At 42.1% G+C, this 20186-nt stretch overlaps 1 protein-coding gene across 1 annotated transcript in view; it reads left to right on the plus strand.

The window, feature by feature from the left end:
• Window positions 1-4241: 4241 nt before the first annotated feature.
• The window catches only part of SLC9A4 (solute carrier family 9 member A4), a 61895-nt gene continuing 45950 nt past the window's right edge, over window positions 4242-20186 (plus strand). Inside the window, exons 1-2 of the mRNA XM_012471482.2 lie at window positions 4242-4527; window positions 9405-9868. Of these exons, the coding sequence (XP_012326905.2) occupies window positions 4272-4527; window positions 9405-9868 (720 nt within the window). The 5' untranslated portion in view covers window positions 4242-4271. The remainder of the gene's footprint in view (window positions 4528-9404; window positions 9869-20186) is intronic.

Consider the following 20186-nt stretch of genomic DNA (forward strand, 5'->3'; position numbering starts at 1 on the left):
CCAACAAGTGATCATAAGGCTAAACGAGTTGCCATATACCCACAGAATTTGGAATTTTAGAGCAGGAAAAACCTTCTAAGTATGGACAGCATCTTTATTTTATAGATGAGAAAACTAAGGCTCAAACAGGTAATTTTCCAAAGCCAATTAGATAATTAGTATCTGAGTACATAAGTTCTCTGATTCTTAGTTTTAGTCTTTTTTTTTTTTTTTTGAAAGAAAGAAAGAAAAAGAATAAAGAAGAGGAGGAAAAAGGAAGAGAAAGAGAGAGAGAGAATGGGAGTATTGCTTTCTTGCCCAGGCTAGAATGCAGTTTAGTAATGGGTATTGAAAACCTCTTTTATACCAATAATTATACTTGATGTAAACAGGAAGGAATAAGGGAAGAAAATAACAAACGAGCAGCCAACCAATATTTCATTTAAACCTATGAAATGCTATGCGATTACTGAGGAGTGATTCACTTCCAATTATGTAGTCACTTTTGGAATAGGTGTGAGGTGGTAATGTATGTTTTATGTATTTGAAGTGGAGAGTTCTATAAATGTTTATTAAGTTTACTTGTTCCGGGTCTGAATTCAAGTCCTGGATGTCCTTGTTAATTTTCTGTCTTGCTGATCTATAAAATCGTTAGCTTTTCTTGTTACATTGATCCTTTTGCCATTATGTAATGTCCTTCTTTGCCTCTTTTGCTCTTTGTTACTTTAAAGTCTACTTTATCAGAGGCGAGAATTGCATCTTTTTATTTGTTTATTTTTACTCTCTGATTGGTTGATAATCTTCCTCCTTCTCTTTGTTTTGAGTCTTCGTGTATCGTTGCATGTGAAATGGGTCTGGATGCAGCATACCAATGGGTTTTGGCTTTTTATCCGATTAGAATATATATAACTTTAATACTCGCATTTGATGCTAGCTGGCTGTTTTGCCCATTAGTTAGTGTAAATTTTTCGTTGTGTTAATGCTCTTTTCTTTTTGATATATTTTTGGAAAGGCTGATATTGGTTGTTCCTTTATATGTATAGTGCTCCTTTCAGAAGCTCTTGTAAAGCAGGCCTGGTGGTGGTGAACTCTCTAAGTACTTGTTTGTTCGCAAAGGATTTAATTTTTCCTTCGATTATAAAGCTTAGTTTGGCTGGATAGGAAATTCTGGGTTGAAAGTTCTTTTCTTTAAGGATGTTAAATATTGGTCCCCACTATTTTCTGGCTTGTAGGGTTTCTGCTGAGAGATCTGCTGTAAGTCTGACGGGTTTCCCTTTATGGGTAACCTGACCTTTCTCTCTGGCTGCCCTTAGTATTTTCTCCTTCATTTCAACCCTAATAAATCTGGCAATTATGTGCCTTGGGGTTGTTCTTCTTGAAGAATATCTTTATGGTGTTCTCTGTATTACCTGGAGTTGAATATTACCCTGCCTTGTCAGGTTGGGAAAATTTTCCTGAATGATATCCTGAAGAGTATTTTCCAACTTGGATTCATTCTCTTCATCACATTCAGGTACACCTATCAAACGTAAATTAGGTCTTTTCACATAGTCCCATATTTCCTAGAGACTTTGCTCATTCCTTTTCATCCTTTTTTCTCCAATCTTGTCTTCTCGTTTCATTTCACTGAGGTGGTTCTCGACTTCTGATGTCCTTTCTTCTACTTGATCAATTCGACTATTTAAACTTGTGCATACTTCGCGAAGTTCTCGTGTTGTGTTTTTCAGCTCCATCAATTCACTTATATTCCTCTCTAAATTGTCCATTCTCATTAACATTTCGTCAAACCTTTTTTCAAGGTTCTTAGTTTCTTTGCATTGGGTTAGAACAAGTTCTTTTAATTCACAGAAGTTTCTTATCACCCACGTTTTGAAGTCTGCTTCTGTTATTGGAACACACCCGTAATCTATTAAGCCTTGTTCCGTTACTGATGAGGAATTGCGGTCCCCTGTAGAGGGAGAGGCATTCTGATTTTGAGTATTCTCTGCCTTTTTACGCTGATTTCTTCCCTTCATTATATATTTATCCGTCTGTTGTCTTTGTAATTACCGACTTTCTAACTAGGTATCTGAGCAGACGTCCAACTTGTTGATTCCCAGTGCCGAAATCTGAGCAGTCCATTGCACCGGCCAAAATAGCGGTGTTAAGATTGATGGTGCTTTTCTGCCCAGGAATCTCTGGACTCTGCACCAAAAACTGGCGCGCTAAGGCACCAGCAAAACTGCTGCGCCGGCCACAAGAGTCGCCCTGGCGACACGTGGGGTTCCTCTGCTGGGAATCTCCTGGTCCGTGAGCAACTAATATTCATCTGAAAGTGTGGCGTCCTCTTGTTCTCTGCACTTTCACTGGGAACTACGAGCCTGAGCTGCTAGTGATCAGCCATCTTGGATCTCTCTAGTTTTAGTCTTTTCAAAACAAGGCACTATGGGAGACTTGCTCCCTCATTTCTTTTTAGAAAAAAAAAGTACAATAAAAATTCAAATAAAAATAAAATGCATATTATAAAGCAGCTTTCTATGAAAAGATATTCATATATTCTTTGAGAAAAAGTAATTAACTCAATAGGGGTGCCCTCCTTGTCGTCCACCTGATAGTCTCATTTCAGTGACTGAATCCAATCTATTCTGGAGTCAAATTGAAGGAAAAAGAAAAAAATTCATATGTGAATTTTAATTCTATTGTCTCATATAAATTTTCATCTAGGTGTCAGCCCTCCGCAACCATTCCTTTCTCAATTTTCCAGTGATCTCTGCTGACTGTGTGGGTCTGTGTGTGTGGTGTGTGTGTATGTGTGTGTTGGGTGGGGGGGAATCTCCTGCACTCATTAATATGACCTAAGGAAAAAAAAACACAAAGCATCTTGCAGTTTGATGTAAAAGAGATGTTGAGGTAGTATCTGGATGATGTATTATTCCAGTTTTTTACTGAATATCCGTAATCATTGAAAAAGTGTCGTATCTTATTGTGTAAGAAATAGAAATGTAATTTAAAGTAAAAACTAATCTTTAAGTGCCAAATATATGCCAAATTCTTTACCTGCTTCATGTCATTTATTGTTCCTAGCCACTCAACGAGGCAGATATTTTCCTCTCCATTTCAGGTAAGGAATCTCTGAAAGGAGATTAACTTCGCTAAAGTCACCTGGTCACAAATAGAAGAGCAAGAAGTAGGCTCATAAAAATCATCTCAAAATTCTTTAATCAACACTCTGTGATCCTGCTTCATTTCAACAACACATTGTTTTTAAATGGAAAATCTGGATGTGCCATGGAGTTTTACAAATCCAGGTATTTAGATGTATTTATGGAATTTGTTCTTTGGCTTCTTGTTTTTTAAAAATTACAGTGTAAAGTTCATAGAGAGCTGGAACTTCATTCCTTCTATGAATGACTGCTCACGGAGTCTGATAATGTGCAAAAGTTTCAGTGTTTGCTACCATCCTTGTTACCACCCCTTTCTCATCCTCCTTCTTCCTCATGTATAAATACCATATAACACAATTCACCAGGACAGTGCTGGTTTGTGCCTATAGCTTTGCATAATTATTAATTATTCATCCCCAAATTGTCCTGGTTTGGATAATTTCATGGTCACCTTAATAGTCGTCATAAACGTGTCAAGGGTGTTGTATTGCAGGTGCCCACTAGGTGTCAGCAGTGTGACCTCCAGAGAACACTCAGAGAAAGGATTTCATTACAAAAGTCAAATCAGAGCAAGTAATTAAGTATAGTTCAAGAGCTACCTGAAGCCTTAGCCATTCAAAACAAATGAGAGGACAGGGGGAGGAGAGAAGGAACAGGTGCAGAACAGGTAGTTCCTTCTTGGGATCTGATAGAGAGGGAAGGGTTCCTCTCCTCATCAGAAGGACGCCAACGATCTGTGGAATGAGCACTATGGTATGCTTTTAATTTTTCACCCACAAGACAAAGCCAGTATGCAGTGAAATGAGAAAACAGCTTTAAATGGAGAGATTTTTATTCCTTTTGTAAATTGCTCAAGCCATGATCGGATGGAGGTCCTCCAGGTAACTCCATGGACTTTAACAAGTCTATTGAATAACTGCATTTGAGTTGGAAGCTGAGTTGCCTGAACACAAATTGTTTAAAGAAGATTAGAGAGTATCTACATGCAGAGGTCAGTAACACACTCGGAATCTTCTTGGAAGGACCCAGGGACTGTACCTGTATTACTTTTGATCCAGGTGGATGCAGACACTCCCTAAAAGCCTCTCCAACTTCAGATGTGTGGCATATATCCATACACAGCGGTGTAAGTAGGAGAAGCCCACAAGAATGGCTCTGCAGATGTTCGTGACTTTCAGTCCTTGGAATTGTTTGCTACTGCTAGTGGCTCTTGAGTATTCTAAAGCATCTTCTGATGTTAATGAATCTGCAAATTCCACTGCTCAGCATGCACCTAACGCTTGGTTTGCTGCTTCCAGCTCAGAGCCAGATGAGAGGATATCTGTTTTTGAACTGGATTATGACTATGTGCAAATTCCTTATGAGGTCACTCTCTGGATACTTCTAGCATCCCTTGCAAAAATAGGTAAGTCCTTAAACACCTGGTTTTGTGTTTTTTTTTTTTTCATAAGATAGTGAATGTGAAAATGCCTTATAGATAATGGGCTAAAAGGATTTTAATTGTTACTGCTATTACATTAAAAATTCTCTTCTCTTCAGTCAAGGGAAAGTCATAACTGCTTTTTACTAAGCTAAGTAATGCTTCAGGATTGTGCTTTGAAATTTAAGCACATACTTCTGGGTCCTGGGCTGTGTTGGTTTCTTCTCATTTTAGGGTGACAACCATCTGACATTACTGACATAGAAAACTCTCAAATTCTATGCTTTAAAAATATAGGGAATAAAGCAGGTAAACCTGGGCATGATACAAGGTGGAAATTTCAGGAACCACATAATGTTTCTTCTGTAACATTTTCTTGGCTGTGTAATTGTGGGCTTCATCAATGACCCCATTGTTTATTCTCTAAAAGTGGCATGTGCTTCTTACAAATTGACAGAAAGCAAGGAACAAGAAAACCACAGGTAATTCATATCACTCAGTGATGGGATGTCGGGGCATATAAGATGATATCTGTCAGTAAAATATCAGTTTACACCTAAGCCAAGTGGGCCAGTGAGGTATCTCTGGTTTCCTTTGTGAACTAATGCGTATCCAAGTCAATAGATTAAATTCCATTCAAGGGATCTTTGTGTCAAAAACCAAAGAGGTAGTTATACTCTGTGATTACTTAATCCCTAACTGCACCCCCTTGTCTCTTTAAAACCGCCTTACTCCAAAGTGGAACATTAATACAATTATCTCAAGTGTAAGCACAATGTCTCCTTTGCCTCAGCTATGAATTTTACGTTATTTGAGTATGTAGATTGCCTTACTGAGATCAAATCTATGAAACATTTTGATTCTCATTTATGTACATATGTATATTTTCTCTAGGATGGGTGTGAAATATGGGTTGAGCCTTGAGGTCTGGCAGTTACCTTCTGTGGGCTCTGTCTATTCACCTAGCTCCCTCTCCGTGAGTCTTGGGGACACTAGTGTCGGTGTCTTCTTTAGACTCTCCTTTAAAACTGCTATTCATTTTGAGCTAGTAAAGTGTGAAGATTAAATAGGAATTGTTAGTTTGAAGAACTCTTGTGCAATTTGTTCAGTGATTAAGTTACACAAAGGGTCTTACATGATTTTAAGAGGTATTCAAGTAAAAATGGCTTTCCAAATGGATAACATTCCCAGTTCAGAGCAGCCTAACTAACATCCTTCGTGAAATCGTATGGACACTGATTATATTCAAGGCGATCTTACTTGGTACTTGAGTTTTCCTTTTAAAACAATATGCTAGAGATTCTGTGTTCCCAGCTCCTCACTCTACAACCTGGCTTCCTCTTCACAGAAATGGCTCAAGTCCATCTGAGTACGAGGAAACTCATCCTGTCACTGACTAGCTAGTTGCTGTGTCTATCAATTAACATCTAAAAGCAGAAAGGGTGCATTTTGTCTTGGTTTTATATTTGTGTAAAACCTAGCTTGTTTTCTAGAGGGATTGTATGTACCCAGATTCATTCTGTCTAGGAATGAAGAGCACTGTGAAAATACAATTGTTCATAGAACCGTTGTTTTAAATGTTCTTGATTTTTATGATGTAATTTAACATACTTTAGGAAAAAAGAGTAGGATATCAGCACATGCTTATTCAAATACAATTTCATATTAATCAGTCTTGAAGAATTTAGATTATTTTTATATTCCATATGGACATGAGGAGTGAGGAGAAAAAAGGCCATATTTATTGAATATATATTATGTGCCAAGTACTAGGCTGGTAGTTTTATGTATAAGGGCTTATTTACTAGGGCCAAAATAATAATAATGATGACGATTTCAAATTTTAACACTTAAGGAATTCATATGGGTTTTTAAAGATTCTAATATAAGATGTGAATCATAATAAAATTAATAATCATTATAATGATTCATTCTTTTGTTTCTCATTCTATCAAGGCACATTTTCTGAGCACCCATGAAATATATGGAAATGACCATGATCCCTGACCTCAAGGGACTTGGTCTAATGGGGAAGACAGGTTAATTTAGTACTTACTACTCATAGATGCATTGACAGATAAACATCAAAACTCTCCCCCAATCCTTTTAAAAGCATGCAATTATTCATTTATAAAACAAAGATAATGTAGAACAAAGATAATACAAAGCCACCTCAGACTTTGTGGTTTATCTTCTACTTCAGTTCCATGTGAGAACATCACAGATGAATTCTCCTTCAATCTTTGGGAGGAACTGAATTGTACGGCCTTCTTTGACTTTCAAACAGGACTTTTAATATTTGTGTCAATTTAAGTTCTAAGGACTGAAACTCTAAATTCTAAGTGATTGATTCTATTGTCCATTATGAAAGGGAGAAGTTTTAAAATGTGAAAGGCATGCAGCATTTCCCTTTACAGGGCCCTACTTATGAATGTGTGGCCTCTTCCTGCTACAACTCTGTGGAGTACAACTTGGCTTAAGGCAGGTGAATGTTGGATCCATTTCAGGAAACTGGATCCCTGAAAGCAGGGCCAAACTGGGGAGCCAGAGGCCCTCAGAAAAATCACTCTATGGGCTCTTCCATCTCCTTCATATATTAAAAAAAGTTAAGTTTGGTTAAAATAAGCACTAACTGAAGAAGAAGAAGGAGGAGGAGGAAAAGGGTAAGGAGAAAGAGGAGGAGGAGATGGATAAGGAGAAGGAGGAAGAAAAAAGAAGAAGAAGAAAGAAGGAGAATAAAGAGGAGGAAGAGGAAATGGAGAAATAAGTAACTATTAGAAAATAGAGTTCGGTGCTCCAGAAGAGGAGCCTACACTGACCCTGGAGCCAAGTGAAAGTGGGGATGATCCGATTCCTTGGTGATAATTATATCCGTTGTGTTAACTTGCTTGTTTATGGTGAACGAAGAAGTTCAAAGCCATGGTCAGGGAAGCCCGCACCATCTTTGGATGGCTGAATCTACTAATTCCCAAGGAGACATTTGCTGGCTCCTCATGGCCTGTGGCTGGGAGCCCACCATCTTCCTTAAGTTTGAATTCAAGATCTTCCATTATTTGTCTCAAAATCATCTTCCAAGTCTTCTGACACTTTTCCCAATTCAAAGATTGCTCCAGCTGGGTGGATTCCCTCCCTCAATGATTGTCAAAGATATCTGGCTAGGCCATTTCTTCCTCTCTTCTTTCACTCTTGATGTTCTCCCCACCTAAAAATCTCTCCCATTCTGTTATCCAAATATGCAAACTCTCACCATTCTCCAACAACCTATTCAATCTCTTCTCATGAAAAAGCTTCTCTGATAAACATTTAACTGTTTATTCATTCATTTATAGATGAATTTCAGCAAGATACTTTCAGCAAGTAGGCCAGCTGTTGTGGACAAGATACTGTGCTAAGCATTTGGGGAGATACGAAGGTGTAAATCATTCTGCCTGAGTTTGGGGAGTTTCCAGATTAGTGGGGGACATGACTCATGCACAAAAAATAGTAGACAGGGATCATTGTTATTAAACAGAGTCAGATACAATGTTTTATTAATAGTAATTCAGAGGAAGATATGAACTCAGGAAGAAGCTAGGGAAAGCTAAGCCTCAGAGGATGAGCAGGACGTAAAGGCATCAGGGAAAAGGACAATCCAAGCAGTGACAATCGAATAAGAAGGTAAGAAAGAGGCCTGAAGAGTGACAAGGCCTTTGGCTGAATGCAGGCTACATGAAGATAATGCAGAGTGTGTGGGAGACGGAGAGAACCCCATGGTGATCTGCTGAGTTCTGATCTCTCACCAGGTCTGATGATGTGTTCAGTATACCCTTCATCATATACGTACATGTCATCTTCTTATTTGTTTATGTCTTGTTTCAAAAACTTTATTAACCTTGGGAATTGCAGCTGTCTACCTCTTTGGTCTTCTACCTGGCGGTACTTAACAGTAATCTTTGCACGGTGAGGCTCAACTAATATCCCCCGTTTACAATCCAGGAGATGCTTTCTGTGCCTTCAGAATCTTAGGTGGGAACTGAGACAATCAGAGACCCGTGGTGTAGAAAAATCATCTGGCAGTAGAGTGTGGAATGGCTTGGGGGTCGAGGGTGAGATTGGCGGTCAGGAAGACAATGCAATCATTAGGATGAGAAATGGGGAGACTCTAAATAAAGGCAGTGGCCAAAGAAATGGAGAGGAGGGGATGGATTTTTGGGGTAGTGAATGGGAGTCATGACATAAATGAATACGGAATTGATTGTATGAAGAGTCACTCATGAAAATGCAACCTGACTTTCCTCTTCAGTAGCTGACTAGATGGCAATGTCATTGGTTAAACACAGGAGATAAAATAAAGGACTTGTAATTTTTGTGGATGTGTTTGGTGAAGAGGGGAATGAGGTCAGATAAGTTTGGAATAAGCTGAGGTTTTGGTGACTATGATAGATTCTGCATAAGCTTGAAAGCTGGGCTTGCACCAGTCAGATAAGTTTGGAATAAGCTGAGGTTTTGGTGACTATGATAGATTCTGCATAAGCTTGAAAGCTGGGCTTGCACCAGTGCAGAAGTTTCAGCCTCGTTTCTCTCTCCTTTTCCCTCATGCACCCTCGCAGATCCCTGTAAGATGGGAAAGTAGGAAGGAGGATGGAGGAGGGGGCAGCTGGCTGAGAATGACTCTGTGACCTGCACTGAGCCGGGCATGTTACTTATTTGATCTTACTGACGACCATCATGACACTACCAGTTCCTGCTACAGATGGGACACTGAGGCTGAGATGCCAGCCAGCTTGCCCATGGTTCTGTCTGCTTGACTTTAAAAGACCTCAGGTACACCAAGAACCGTTTCGTTTGCAAACACCTAACCGTGCTCTCTGCTGTTCCCGCAGGCTTCCACCTCTACCACAGGCTGCCGGGTCTCATGCCAGAGAGCTGCCTGCTCATCCTGGTGGGGGCGCTCGTGGGCGGCATCATCTTCGGCACCGACCACAAATCGCCTCCGGTCATGGACTCCAGCATCTACTTCCTGTATCTCCTGCCGCCCATCGTGCTGGAGGGCGGCTACTTCATGCCTACCCGGCCCTTCTTTGAGAACATCGGCTCCATCCTGTGGTGGGCGGTACTAGGGGCCCTGATCAACGCCCTGGGCATTGGCCTCTCCCTGTACCTCATCTGCCAGGTCCAGGCCTTTGGCCTGGGTGACGTCAACCTGCTGCAGAACCTGCTGTTCGGCAGCCTGATCTCGGCGGTGGACCCCGTGGCCGTGCTGGCCGTGTTTGAGGAGGCCCGCGTGAACGAGCAGCTCTACATGATGATCTTTGGGGAGGCCCTGCTCAATGACGGCATTACTGTGGTGAGGCGCCATGTGTCCGTTCCTGCTTCCTGGGGAAATGAGGGGTCGAGGTGGGGCTGGGGACCGGAGGCTGTGGGGCGAGCTTCAGTGTGGCTCAGCTGCTGCAGGACAGGGATGAGCTTCAGTCCATGCGGTGCGGCCCTAGTTCTGGTGAATTTCCTTAGGATCCCCATGGCCTACATAACCGCTCACTCACACTGCTTGTCATTCACAAGCCAATTAGTTTCTTTAAAGAGTGAAAAAGGAGAGAGACGTATCATTCTTGAGTTAAATGCAGTTTTTCACTTAGCAAACAGAAACCGTTGCTAATGGCCCTTCTGGGCTTTCAGGCTAGCTAAAGCGGAAGCTGATGTTTTTATTTTCTCTCCATCATCAGACCTCACTCTCATTCCCTTCATCTGCGGTTTTGTTTTTAACATACTGCATTTATTAGGTTAAATAAAAGATAAGGGTCAGGGAAGAGATGACAGAAGATTTGTGAAAATGTGGTAGTTTGTGTATCACTCAGTTGCAGGACTTGTATGGAAAACGTGAACGGGGCGTTTTTGTTTATGTGTCTTTCTGGCAGGAAACTGAGAAGGACTTAGAGGCTTGAGCAACACCTAGCATTAAGGCCCAAGGGGTGTCTGTAGCCTGGGGGTGCTGGAATATTGAGAACTAGCTAGTCCCGTTGCTCAATTTCATTAATTACTACAAACCTTCAGCAACTGTTAGATGAGATATTCATACACACTTTTCTTATTTTTAAATTTCTATCACAGCACATAAGTAATACTATAATACATTTCCACTGTAAGAGTCAAATAGTACAAAACTATATAGCATGAAACGCAAAAGCTTCTGCTTGCCCTCACCTCCTCTGTGCAAGACACAACCACTTTTATCAGCTTGGCCTTTTCCCTTGTGTCTTTGTTATATGCATATATAACATTTTTGCAAATCTTTTATTATTTATGTGTGTGTGAGCTGTATTTTTTAATATAAAGTGGGTAGGTTATATGTATTGCTTAGATATAACAAGTCTTGAAATTCTTTCTATGTCTTTTTTTTTGAGATGGAGTTTCACTCTTGTTGCCCAGGCTGGAGAGTGCAATGGCACAACCTTGGCTCACTGCAACCTCTGCCTTCTGGGTTCAAGTAATTCTCCTGCTTCAGCCTCCCAAATAGCTGGGATTACAGGTGCCCACCACCACGTCTGGCTAAGTTTTTGTATTTTTAGTAGAGACGGGGTTTCACCATGTTGTCCAGGCTGGTCTCATTGCCTTAGGAGGATCTGCACTGCCTACGTAACCGCTCACTCACACTGCTTGTCATTCCATCCTGTGGTGGGCAGTACTAGGGGCCCTGATCAATGCCTTGGGCATTGGCTTCTCCCTCTACCTCATCTGCCAGGTCAAGACCTTTGGCCTGGGCGACGTCAACCTGAACTCAGGTGATCCACCTGCCTCAGTCTCCCAAAATGTGGGGATTACAGGGGTGAGCCTCCATGCCTGGCCCTCTTTTTAATGTCTTTTCAGCTATTGGATAGTATTTCATAGATTAGGTTTACAGTAACTTACTTAACAGTTTCCTGAGGAATGCATTATTCCGGTTGTTTCCAGTGTTTCATTTTTACAAGCAATGTTGAAATGCCTATTGAATATTCCTTTTTCCACATGCCTCTTCTTTGCATTCATGTTTTTCTATGATATTTTCTTAGAAGTGAAATAAAATTTAAAATGTGCCACTGTTTTAATCAGCTCCTCTCTGCCTCCTTGGCACATGAGAAATTCTCACTCTAAGCTTATAGATGGCCAAACACATGACACTCAACACTAGGCAGATGAGATTGACAGCAGTTTATCAGTCACCTATACTCACCGCCTAAGGGAGGAGGACACCACATGCCTTGCAGGGCCACACAGGGGCTGCACTTGGAAATGAATGAACAACCAGGAGCTGTGGGAGGCAGGCTTTGTAGTAACGAGAGGGTGAGGAGCTCCCTGGATCTCACAGGAGGAAGCGATGGAGTAATTGGAATAATTACTCCATTGGAGTAGTTGGAATAATTTTGCAGGTTGGCAGGGACCTAAACCCTTCTATTCAGGAAGAAGCAGGAACTGTGCCTGGTACCCTTGAGGAGGGTGGTTTGACTGGAGGACCTTATTCAGGTGGCGGAGTTGGGAAGGAAACTTGCAGGTAGACCAGTTGAGGTCTTCATAATTTTGCCAAATATGGAGGCAGTCCATAATATTGAACCTTAATTTCAGGCCCTAGACCACAGCTGTTAAGATTTTCCAGAAAGCCTTAATCAGCTTATACTTCCTTAATCAGTGTTCACTTCCTTAGACAGAGTATTGCATGTATGTTTTCTTATATCTCTGACAAGGGACATTGTTTTCTTAATGTTTTCTAATGTCATGAGCAAAAAGAATTTCTCATGTTTGTTTTAATTTGCATGATAATATTATGCAACTTTTCAGCAACTGCCAATCATTACTGTGTCACATGCTGTAAATTGAAAGCTCATATCCTTTCAGGGTCGACAAGCTTAAAAAAATACAGTATACCAGCCTGGCATGGTGGCTCTTGCCTATAATCCCAGGACTTTTGGAGGCTGAGGAGGGTACACCTCAAGGTCAAGAGATTGAGACCATCCTGGCCAATGGTGAAACCCCATCCCTACTAAAAATACAAGAATTGGCTGGATGTGGTAGCAGGCGCCTGTAGTCCCAGCTACTAGGGAGGCTGAGGCAGGAGAATCACTTGTACTCAGGAGGCGGAGGTTGCAGTGAGCTGAGATCATGCCACTGCACTCCAGCCTGGCGATAGAGTGAGACTCCATCTCAAAAAAAAAAAAAAAAAAAATTACAGGACACCAAGTTAAATTTAAATTTCAGTTAAACAATGATTACAGTTTTCAGTATCAGTATGTCATAGCCCATTTTTTATATGCAAATGTTGCATCTTGCCCATTTTTCTTTGGGACCACTTGCTTAAAAAAAGATTTGTAGAAATTCATTAAATTATCTTACCTTTAAACTTTTGAATGTCCTATAAAAACCAAATATTTTCTTCCATTTTGTCATTTAAAATTTTTTAGATTATGGTATTTTTTACCCTACTGAAGTTTTAAACTTTATATAGTCAAACCTACAAATGTACTCTTTTTTTGCTCCTGGAGTTTATATTTTGCTTCCAGAGATTATGTGTAACTAAAAGACATGCAAACATTTTGTTTTTAATTTTTTTTTCATTTACAATTTACTAATTCACCTGGCAAGCAAGATAAGTATTTTGTTTGTTTGTTTGTTTTTGTAAAATCTTTTAGGAGAGGAAAAGTCTCTTTTGAGAAATAATCTGAGCTATACCTATGGATTTCCTGAGCAAAGGAGGCCCATACATGAAACCTGATGTCAAATTATTTATTCATAATGAGAATTCCTAACTGTTGAAGGTAGGAACTAGAATCATCAGGTTGGTGCATTCTACCTTTGTGGGCAAGCTTCACAAAAAGCCACATTGTCAGGAAGCTGCCAGGGAAGCCTGGACTCCAGACTCCCATAGGATCCAGATATTTCATTTCTCGGAGTCTGGTCCTCAGTCCACGTGTCTCAGCATCACACTGGTGTTCCTGATAAGTCTTCAGATATCCATCCCATTTCACACCCTCCAACCCAGACTGTCTGGAAGTCAAACCTAAGAACCTGTGTTATTAAAACGTCAGCCGACTGCTGAAGTTTGAGAACTATAGATTTATTGTTTTTAGGTTGAGAGAAGCTGATATATACTGATATAAAATGATGACACGCCTAGAACAAGGACCGTATCCATCTCCCCAGACTGCACTGGATCAGTCTCTGAGATCCCCTTTTCCCAACCCATTCCTTCCGTAAATTCTTTCATACTTTCAGTTTTGCTACAAATGAGTAAGTGTCCTTGTCTGGGAATCCATTTCATCTCTTAAAGGGAGCCCCTCTGACCCATGATGTGCTCATTTCCTAGGCAGTCTCCCAGAGATAACCTTATTTCACTGAGATCCAGGTTTTTTGGGGTGTTATTTGGTTACTCTCACCCCCACTACTGACAGTGCCCTGGAGGGTGTTCACCTGTGATAAGACCAGGGCCACCCCTTGGAAGTCCATTCCGAGACAATTATTCAACCTCTCCTTCATAAATTATTAGAGAGATCAAGAAACTACTTGGTAAATACCATCTCTTTAATTTTCACAGCACATTCTTCCTTTGTCAAAAACTCCATGATATAATCTACAAAAATTCTTACGAAGGAAGAGTTTTTATCAATTACCAAAAAAAAAAAAAAAAAAAAAAAAAGCGTTTGACTCCTGCCTCGAGCTTGAGAAACTGACTTCCCTCTGGCTTATCTCTAGATTTCTCATGGAGAGCCAATCTCAGCTTGGTTTGGTTCTGGTTGGTGTTTCTTTATTAGCAACATCTGTTTGACTGCCCCAAAGTTTAATTGCTTTGGGGGAGACATTTTTAAGCATGATCATTTCAGGATAAAATTATAATTTTCAAGAGACCAGAGTATCTGCTGAGGACACTGTTGTGACCTCTGCTGGGCAGAGCTGCTGTTGCATTGGCTCCGTGGGGTTGCCCACACGTCACTCCTGGGCCACTCTGTGGTCACCCACAGCACAGTGAGTATTAAGTGTGCGCTGTCACTGCTGGGTCCCTAAGTGAAAACAGAGAAACCCCAGGGCCAGATTTAGAACACAGCTGAAAAGGAACGGGTACTTGCTCCCGTCCAGTTGTATTTTGAGCTAAGGGCCTTGACCTCACCCTTTCATTGAGGAAGGAGCCTTCCTGGGGCAGCAGTCACAAGCATGCCTTTTCAGCAAGGCAGCTGAGTCATCCAGAAGGTGGCCTGTGATTGTGGGTTACATGTGACAACGCTGCAGATCTTCATCCACCAAAGAGCTGCCTTCCCACGAAAGAGAAGGGGTTGCTCCCAACAGTCGAAATGCTGATGAATCTGATCCCCCAGATGTCTTGCTCCACTTATTTCTCCCTCTTGCTGAATATTTTAGGTTATGACACTAATCACCAGAACACATGCACACTTAATAGTAGGCAAAAGGAGGGAGACAAAACCCAAATAGCTTTAGTGTCCTCACCCCCCACCATACACAAAAGGTTACAAGGTGAGGAGATGGATACAAGAATTAGCTTGACCTTAGTAACTACTTGTGTACAGTGTATATATGTATGTATCTATCTATGTATATACATATGTATCAAGACATGTTGTACAGCTTAAATATATACACATTTTTATTTAAAAAATAAAGGATGTTTCTAAAATTGCATAAACAATATCCCTAGTTGAATCTCATGGCCAAAATCTCAGCAGGAAGATAGGTGCAGCTACTATGTCACTTTTGCATTTGTTAGTATTTTATTAACTCCTCTAATTTTACTAAGAGGCATGACCGAGTGCCCTTGGTAAAATTAAAGGAGTTAATAAAATAAACTCTTCATGAATAAAAGTGCCCTTCATGAATGAAGACAATAAGGTGAAGGAGGTTAAAATAAACTGCACAAGGACACGCTGCCTGACCAATGACAGAGCAGACACGGGTGTGCTCAGCTCTGCCTCCTCCCAAGCTTTTTCCTTTTTTCCTTACCTTTTGAATTTTCCACTCGTGGAACTGGGATGAACAAGAGGGAACCCATGTGTTACCAGTAAGGAGACTGGGCTTAAGTCCAGCAAGTGAAGCCAGTGTTCTTTTTGTAAAACAGTGTGGTCTGAGACAACATTCTGATCCTGTTGTGCCTCCTCTTGTTGTAAAATTGGGATAGTGACATTCTTCAGTTCATAAGGATCACTGGAAAATTTATAATCAGCTGTTAGTACAGTGAATGCCCAACCTGGAGTGAGCACTCAATTGAATGCTAGCCATGACTTTGTACTGAAGTAGCTCCTGGACACTGTTTAGTGGTTGGCTCATTCTGAATAAGTAGCTGATTTTAAATATGGCTCCACCTCAGCTGGGCGCGGTGGCTCATACCTGTAATCCCAGCACTTTGGGGGGCGTAGGTGGGTGGATCATGAGGTCAGGAGTTCGAGACCAGCCTGGCCAATATGGTAAAACTCCATCTCTACTAAAAATACAAAAATAGCCAGGTGTGGTGGTGCGTGTCTGTTGTCTTAGCTGCTTGGGAGGCTGAGGCAGAAGAATTGCTTGAACCTGGGAGGCAGAAGTTGCAATGAGCCAAGATCACACCACTGCACTCCAGCCTGGGTGACAGAGTGATACTCTATCTCAAAAGAAAAAAGAAAAAAGAAAAAAGAAATATATATGTATGTATGTATATGGCTCTACCTCACAAATGGTAGGGCAGATTGTTCTTAGATTTATAATCGGCCCTGGTTTTCTTGGGTCAACTTGCTGAATAAGCAACAAAGTGAGGCCACCAAGCTTTCTATCACCCCTAGCTTCCCCCATCTCCCCATCTCCTCTACCTCATCAGAGAGGTCAAAGGCCCAGACGGGCCAGGGCTGAGGCTGGAACCCAGGCAGCCTGGCTCTAGGGTGTCTCTGCTCTTGATTGCCACCCTATACTTCCCCTTTTCCTCGTCCCTCTCTCCCCTCCCACTCTTGCTCCCTCCTCTGGTGACATCTTCCTAGGGCATCTTGCTGACTCAGGATGCCATTCTCTAAAAGGATAGTAGGAGGGGAAGCGGAGCTAACATTCTGAGCATTAGGCTAGTCACCTTGATGGGTGCTTCACGCCATTTTCCATATTTAAGCCTCATCGCAGCTTAATGAGGTGGGGATACTACACTGTCTAGGTCCACATCTCTGTGCTGGCCCTTCTCAGTCCTTCAGGCCTGTTGGGTGACTTAACAGGTCACCATGTGCTTAAGTTTCTTCACTGTTATTTTTGTTATAAAGACACAAATTCTCATAAAAGTCATTTATCTATTTATTGACTAGAGTTTATTCTATGCAGTTCAGTATCCCAGAGAGACTGAAAAGTCATCCTCACTGCTTTGCCCAGCTGGCAATTCCCTTTGGCTGATGTGATCGGTGGCACCAGTTTCTACCAGAGACTATTGACCTTTCATTCAGTTTGCAATTTGCCCTCTATTTATTATGGATTCTTGCTGGTGGCATTAGATCCTATGTCTCCTGATTCCTCATGCTAGAATTCCTTTGCCCTCTTCTCTTCGCATCTGTCTCTCCCTCTAGCAACATAACTTTGCTGGCTAGTTGCCTGTTGGCTCTCTCAATTTCTCTCCATGCTGTTTCCTCCTGTAATCACAGGACTCGGCATGTAGAATGGAGCATTGCAGAGGGCACTGAGTAAAGGGCTATAGTGGGAAAGTAGATGCTGCAGGAAGAGTGAATAATGAATGAGGCAGCAAGCAGTGGGGACTAGGAGTGGTGCGCAGGGGCTGCGTTGGCCTTGGGGCTCGCCTGCTGCCCTGGTCTCTGTTTCCAGTGACTGAAGCCCTCCATCCTTAAGCCCCCAAGAGGGAGCAAACTGGGGTGATTTTCTTCAAATTAACTGCCACCACCAAACTTCAGCATTGCTTCCTGAGCCTAATGCTAAGGGTGGGATAAAACCAGGGGTGGGCATGGGCAGAGGGAAGAATCCCAGGGTCCTATCTCTCCTTCTCCACACCTTGTCATGCCCTGTTCTGCACCTCCACTGTCTTGGACACCGTGCACATAAGGGTGAATCACGTAGCCAGCCTATTCATTTGAGGGCAAATTTTTCTTCATGATTATTTCTGGTTTATATTTTCCTGCCTCAAAAGGGGTCCTTACTCTATTAGTTCCCATTCAAGATGCAGTAAAGCATGGCCAAGAACATGGATGGGAAGCCATATGCTTCAGTTCAGGTCCTGCCTCCACTACTACTTGCTAGCTGTATGACTTCAGGTGAATCACTTACCCTCTCTGGGCCTCAGTTTCCTTTCTGTGAAATGGAGATAGGGTTTTGGGAGGGTTAAAATGAATTGATATGCATAAAGCGTTTAAAATAGAACCTGGCACAGAGTGAGCCCCTGCATTTGGTGTTATTCATGCAAGCCCACCTGAATGGGTACATCTGAACCACAGAGCTCTCCTGATGCCCTAATGATGCCACATTATCATATCTGTCTATCTGAACTTTGCAGTCTCAGCTTTTCCAAGGGAAGAGCTATTTGTAAACTTGAGCAGAATCTTGAGGGGAGAGTAGGCATCTTTTCCTTGTCCTCTTTATATTTACCTTCATTTTATTCTGATTCCAAGGATGGGAGCTGAGAGGAGATAGCTTTACCAGGAGACGATTTCCTCAGTCCAAGAATGTAGGGAGCTCACTGTATATGAGGGGCATGGGCCTACAAGTTGCGTGATCTTGAGCAAGGGACCCAATCCTGTTTCCACATATGTAAAATGGGAATGACTAATCTGACTTCAAATGGTGATTGTGAGGAGGTTGTGAAATAGGTCTCCGGATACCTGGCATAGGGCAGGTGACACACAAACGTCCCCTTGCCCTTCCTGTGTGCCAGTGATGGGTCCACACAAGAATGACCGTCTGCCAACTATCTGTCAGGCATAGAAATGGAGATTAGACCTAAGCCTCAGGCAGAAAGGGCCATCCAACCTTGACTGATGGGCTTCTGGTGCCTGGGGAGTGAACTCCACCACCCCAAACGTCTCAGCAAGTGCCTTATCTGTGAGTCTGTCCTCTGAGGCTGCTTTTGACCCTCTGTTGGTGGGGGGTAGGAGTCAGGTGCCCACCCAGCCCAGACATGAGTCCCAAAGGAGTCAGGCATTTGCCTTCAGACGTGCACTTTCAATCAAAATATTTAGAGGTTTTTCATGGTGAACTTTTCTGCAGCCCACAGCTGAGGGGTGTGTGTGTGTGTGTGTGTGTGTGTGTGTGTGTGTGTTACGGGAAAAGAGAGAGAGAAAGAGAGAGAGAGAGAGAGAGAGAGAGAGAGAGATGCAGCAACCATTATAGCCTGTGATGAAGAGCTTCGACCTGGTTGGGGAGATGGAAGAAGCTGGGAGAAGTGAGGAGCAGATCAGTGCAGGTCCCAGTAAATGAAGGAGAGTGTTGCAAAGGGTAGGGGTTCACCAAATCTGACTCCTAACCTTCTACAACAGGCAACCCCTTTACTTCCTGCACTTCTGGAGTCCAAGCCACAGACTCGCCCTTTAAGGAGTAGCCTGAAGGGCGTGGGCTAATCCTTGGGAGGCATGCTAAAGCAGTGCAGGGCTGGAGGGCACTTCATGATTTCATTGCAAGGCCTCCCATTTGGTTCATCAAATATTTGTTTGGTTGATTTTCTTCTGGCTGAGAAACAGAAAGGTTGAAGTTTGAATTGTACAGATTGGCTTTCAACCAGACTACACTGTGAGCCATTTAGGAGTGATTAGAACTCGCTTCAGTTCACAGGCACAAGAAAAAAGAGCAAAGCCTCGCTCATTATCAAGTTGTCTTTTCTTTGTCAGGAGGTGAGGTTGAGCAGCTATGGAAATGGATTTGGAGGAGAAACAGGGAGAAAAGCAATCTCTCTTTAGCTTTTTAGGGAATAATCAGAATGAGCACAGAAAAGCGCATGGGAGAAGTTCTCTCTCCGCCAGCCTTGCTGAGTGCCTGGGATGCAAAAGCAAACAAGCTTTGTCACCTGCCTTTGATGAGCCACAGCTATGAAGACATGACTTATTTATTTAGCTTGTAAATAATTCCTTTTAACCATGGACCTGCTTATTCTGTATATTATTAGAACCCATTCTAGCCACAGAGAATTCCTAGGAGGTTACATAATACATTAATGGAAATCTCTGACTTGAGAGAAAAGCCTAGAGCTTCAAGCACAGCGTGGGGACTTTCCTGGTCCTGTGGTTTTCAACAGCTGTCCCACCCCCAACAACACCCGCTCATACATCCTTAAGGGGCTGTGGGTGTGTTGGGCTGCAGTAGGAAAAAACATGCCCAGTGTCATATGAAAAGTCCTATGAGTTGGCTGTTTGGGAGGTGCTGGCTGGCAGATAATTTCCTTATAGCTTCCTTAATGGTTGTATACATGGATGACATCCAGTAGAACCTGTTTCACAGGCCTGGATGGGAGCACTAGATCCAGGATATGGGTGAGGGAAGAAGTCATTGATCCTGCCTCCGGGCTGGGGTAATCCATACTTTCCTCCTTATCACCCAGTACCAGCTTTGGTTGTTAGTGAGTAATAGGCTAATACCACCAGAGAGAGCTGAGATACCATGAAATCTCACTCCTTTATGTTAATGATGAAGTTCAGTCATGTCTCGTGGAGCCAGAGGTCCCCTGAGTTCTAATCCTCCATCTGTCTATCTAT

The sequence above is a fragment of the Aotus nancymaae genome, unplaced genomic scaffold, assembly GCF_030222135.1.
Source record: "Aotus nancymaae isolate 86718 unplaced genomic scaffold, 86718_ANA_hifiasm-v0.15.2.pri h1tg000131l, whole genome shotgun sequence".
NCBI lineage: Eukaryota > Metazoa > Chordata > Mammalia > Primates > Aotidae > Aotus > Aotus nancymaae.